This window comes from Myotis brandtii, unplaced genomic scaffold, assembly GCF_000412655.1.
Source record: "Myotis brandtii unplaced genomic scaffold, ASM41265v1 scaffold179, whole genome shotgun sequence".
Lineage (NCBI taxonomy): Eukaryota > Metazoa > Chordata > Mammalia > Chiroptera > Vespertilionidae > Myotis > Myotis brandtii.
Window position 1 is genome coordinate 1137274 of NW_005356635.1, and position 4495 is coordinate 1141768.

A 4495-nucleotide genomic window follows, 5' to 3' on the forward strand; every position below is an offset into this window, starting at 1 on the left:
GCAGTGATGGGCCCCGCCCTGGGGGAGGGCTGCGCGGAGGCTGCGGGGCCTGCGCTGTGCTCAGCGAGGACAGAGCACCGCCCTGTCACTGCTTCAGGCGATAAAATAGCGTTCTCACGCCTCACATCCCGCGAAATGGGATTTGTAAATGTTTCCCCACCCGTTACTTTATCCGCAGGCCCTTTTATGTGGAGGTGTCTGATAAGTGAGATTTGAGGTGATCTGCTCAGCTAAGTCATGACTGTGACCAGTTAATTCCCTGGTCGGTTCCTTTTATCTCATGCTCGGAAGACCCAGAAATATCCCAGACCTGCTGCCTCCAGGATTGAGCCTCTTGCCTCCTGTAAACACCTATTCCTATTCTGTACACCTGGGTCTCACTTGCGAAAGGGATATACTCATTCAACCGTTCATTCCGTCGTTTAAAGACCCAGAATTACATGGCAAACACTAAGTGAGGTACTAAGCATACAGTTTAAGAGGTAGACTTTGGTCTTTTAAAAAGGGAAGACAAAATTAATTGCCAGGATTTGGGATAATCGACAGAAGAGCGGGATGGATAGTATAGCCAAGTTTTTCGTTTGTTTGTTTTTAAGTGTGAGTTCTGACGTCAGCAATGTGACCTTGGGCAAGTAACTGAATATCAGTGCCTCGATTTCCTGAAATGTTGCTCGGGCGCAATAGTATCTCCAATATGATGTGTGAAGATTAAATAAATGCATCCAGGTAGAACTACTGAGCCCGGCACTCAGTGTGTGCTGCTGCCACCACTGCTGACAGTACTGCTAATACTACCATCAAGAGAAATCAGGGAAGAGGGAGTTCCCCTATCAGAATAAGGACAAGTTCCCATTGAGACAATAGCAAAACCTAAATTTCCATGAGTAAGTATAGTAGCAGCCAGGAAAAGGGTTCTTCATTTAGTTTTTGAAAGGCCCTTTGCCTCTGAACTAAAGTTCCCCTCTGTTAATTATACTAGTAGATACAATTTGATGGAGACAGTCCCTTCCAGGAATACAGTTTCCTGTCCTGGACATAAACCTTTTTAATATTTGAAAAATATGAAGTATAAGCCTTTTAAGCTTATCCTTCCAATAACTTGCCATCTTTTAAAACTTGCTTTTTAAAATCTGCTCTAATACTTGTCTTTTTCCTATAGTTATACCCACCCCACCCCACCCCCAATATCATTAGAACTTGTCACTCTAAAAAAAACAGAAGGAAGGGAGAGGAAAGGGAGGGAGAGAGGGGGGTTGGGAAACTTAATCATTCTTTTTCTCCAGAAGGCTTTTTTATGTTGAGCCTCCAAAAACAAAGGAGGGGTGGGAGGAATAAGGCATGAAGGCCCCCATGCACATGTTATTTCTACTCAGTAAGGACTGGATCTATAGTCTCATTTTTTATGATGTCTACCCAAACAAAATATTCATCTTTTCTAACGATAAGGCAACCAAGCATATGTTTTTATTTTGCCTACGTCCTTTTCTATTCTAGAACAGCGATTTTCCACCTCTGCCACAAGAATTTTAAAACATGCAGTGCCTGACTAGTCAGGGGCACTGACTTCTTTCCCCTTAGATTGTCAAATAAAAAAATGACAACAGCCAACACAACAACAGGCATCTGGTGTGAATGAATCAAAATTATAACAATTTTTTAAAATCAGATTGGTAAAAAATATATTTTTTGGTGTGTGCACAATTTTAGTAATTAGTTTATGTGTGTCTTAAGAAGAAAAAGGTTGATCACTGTTCTAGGAGAAGTTGCTAAAGTGAGGTATCTTTTAGAACGGCTTCAACCCAGCCAACCAGCAAATCTTGACAACTACAACACTATTAATGTATTTTATTTCTATAAAAAGATTAAGCTAATGTGATTGTTGCTACAAGCACATCTCTTGTTGAATTTTATCTTTCAACATGCTTTGGCATATCTTTGAATTTATAAAATTCAAAGCATTTAAGATATTCTGTCTCTTTGTGATTTCATATATTTAATACCAGTGGTAGAAAAGTACTGACTAAAATTGGTTTTATTACCCTGCATTTATCTTTTTACTAGTGTCTTTCAAATTTCTGATTATCCTTTGAAGTGAGAAAGTAAGGTTTAATATCTTTGTACTTTTAACTAAGGAATGGAGTATAGATTTCCAGGGGAAAGATAATGAATTAAGTTTCAAAATGTTGAGTTTGAAGTACAATCACATGGAAGTCTCCAGGAGACTGTCTCTTAGAAAGAGGCACAAAAGAAGAAAATCAGTAGGAAAAAAATAGATTTTTTGATGAAGTGATCCTTGAAGCCAGAAGGGAGGACGAGCTAGTTCATGAGAAAGCAGAGAATGAAAAGAAAACTGAATCCTAAAATACAGCATCATTTGAAAGAGGATAATTAACATTTTTCTTCAGATTAAAAGCAGTTTCTTACTACAATTATCCATCTCTACAGAGAAAAGCAATCAGTTTTAATTATGGTACAATTTAAAAGTTTGAGCCCTTCATTATCAAACTTAGCTGTTTATGTATTTCCCTCCTCTGATCATTACCATGGTGATGCAAACTTTTTCTTAGTTACTAGTATAATTAACAAAATTATTTGTTTTATAATATTTGACTCCACTTTTTTACTCCATATTTCTAATGACAGGTTCAATATTACATATTGAATATGTCCATATATGATTCTATCTAATAAAAGAGTAATGTGTAAATTAACCATCACTCTGCGACAAAGGTGGCAGTGCCCATAGTGGCTGGGGCAGGATGCTGGTGACATCGCCCTGGCAATGCGAGCCCAGCGTCCGTGCCCCAGCAGCGTGGAGGGAAGGGGTCCCTGCTGTGTGGATTGAGGGGAGGGGAGGGGCCTCGGGCCGGAGGCCGGGGCAAGGGACTCTGGCGTCGTTGCAGGCCAGGCTGAGGGACCACCACCACCACCCACCCCCTTCACAAATTTTGTACACTGGGCCTCTAGTATTTTAATAATGCACCACGGAATAACATTCTCCAGTTGGATTTAGAGCCTTTCTGATTTTTCACTAATTATAAATAATCCACTATATATTAAAACATTTCTTGATGAAAAAACTTCTTACAGAAAAAATTAGGCTGTGATAAATTTTTACCAGTTTTGTTTTTTGTCATAACTCAACCAATATTGGGTTTGTCATTTCATTTTTTAGTTATACACTGGTAAATGCTCTCTAAATTGTTTTATTAAACCTAATTGAAGGGTATTATAGTATTCCTTTCAAAATTTGGACCTATTCCCTAGAATTTCCCATTACCTATAATTTCCTATTTTTTTATAGATATTTTATTGATTTTTTACAGAGAGGAAGGGAGAGGGATAGAGAGTTAGAAACATCGATGAGCGAGAAACATTGATCAGCTGCCTCCTGCACGCCCCCCACTGGGGATGTGCCCGCAGCCAAGGTACATGCCCTTGACCGGAATCTAACCTGGGACCCTTGAGTCCGCAGGCCGACGCTCTATCCACTGAGCCAAACCGGTTAGGGCAATTTCCTATTCTTAACACCATAAATGTTTCTTGATGAGCCAGAAAGTACCAAGAAAGTGTGATGAAGTGTAATATTAATTGTTAGGAAAATCGATTATTACCAGAACTACATAAAGCTGTTATTGCTAACAGATTTTTTAAAATCTAAAACTAAATGTACTTGAGTTATTTGTGAAAAACAACTTTAGATTTATGAGAAAATAATTTTTAAGTTTTTTCTAGGCTGGGCCATTAACCAAAGTGACTATATGCAAAGACAGAGAAGGAAAGCCGAAGTCCTTTGGATTTGTCTGCTTTAAACACCCAGAATCAGTGTCTTATGCCATAGCTTTGCTGAATGGAATTCGTTTACATGAAAGACCAATTAATGTGCAGTGTCGATTTAGTAGGTCTATCCAAGTGAGTTTTATTATTGTTGGTGAGTTCAGAAGTGTAAGCATTTTGTTTTCTATATAGCAAAGACCAAAAAAGTGCTCCCATAGTCTCTATTAACACATTGTATGCGGGAAACGTATTTATACGTTTTACGTTGTCTGTAAGTAGTAGAGCGTGTGATAAAAACTACCCGCAAACAATGTACCAAATTTTCTCAAAACACATGTTTAATTCATAATAGTATGTAATTACTAGTAGTTAGTATTGCCAATTACATTGCCAACCCTATTGCATTGCTTCTGTATTAAAAATTTTAATGTTCTATTTTAGTATCAGCCAGCAAATATCTATGATAGTTGCTATTGGCTATTATAAATTAAGCAAAATTTAAATGAACTGGAGACACACAATTCTAGCTTTTATATAGCAAAAATATTTGCTCATCCTTTTGTCGTTGCTAATCCTATCTAATAAAAGAGAAACATGGTAATTAGCCATACCTCCGCTACCCTTCCCATTGGCTAATCAGGGTGATATGCAAATTAACTGCCAGCCAAGATGGCGGCTGGCAGCCAGGCAGCTTGAAGCGAACAGGGAGGCTTGCTTG

The 4495-nt window shown here is 38.5% G+C and overlaps 1 protein-coding gene across 1 annotated transcript in view; it reads left to right on the forward strand.

The window, feature by feature from the left end:
- The first annotated feature begins 135 nt into the window (after nucleotides 1-135).
- RBM11 (RNA binding motif protein 11) overlaps nucleotides 136-4495 on the forward strand; it is an 11829-nt gene continuing 7469 nt past the window's right edge. The window contains exons 1-2 of the mRNA XM_014537465.1: nucleotides 136-144; nucleotides 3736-3898. Of these exons, the coding sequence (XP_014392951.1) occupies nucleotides 136-144; nucleotides 3736-3898 (172 nt within the window). The remainder of the gene's footprint in view (nucleotides 145-3735; nucleotides 3899-4495) is intronic.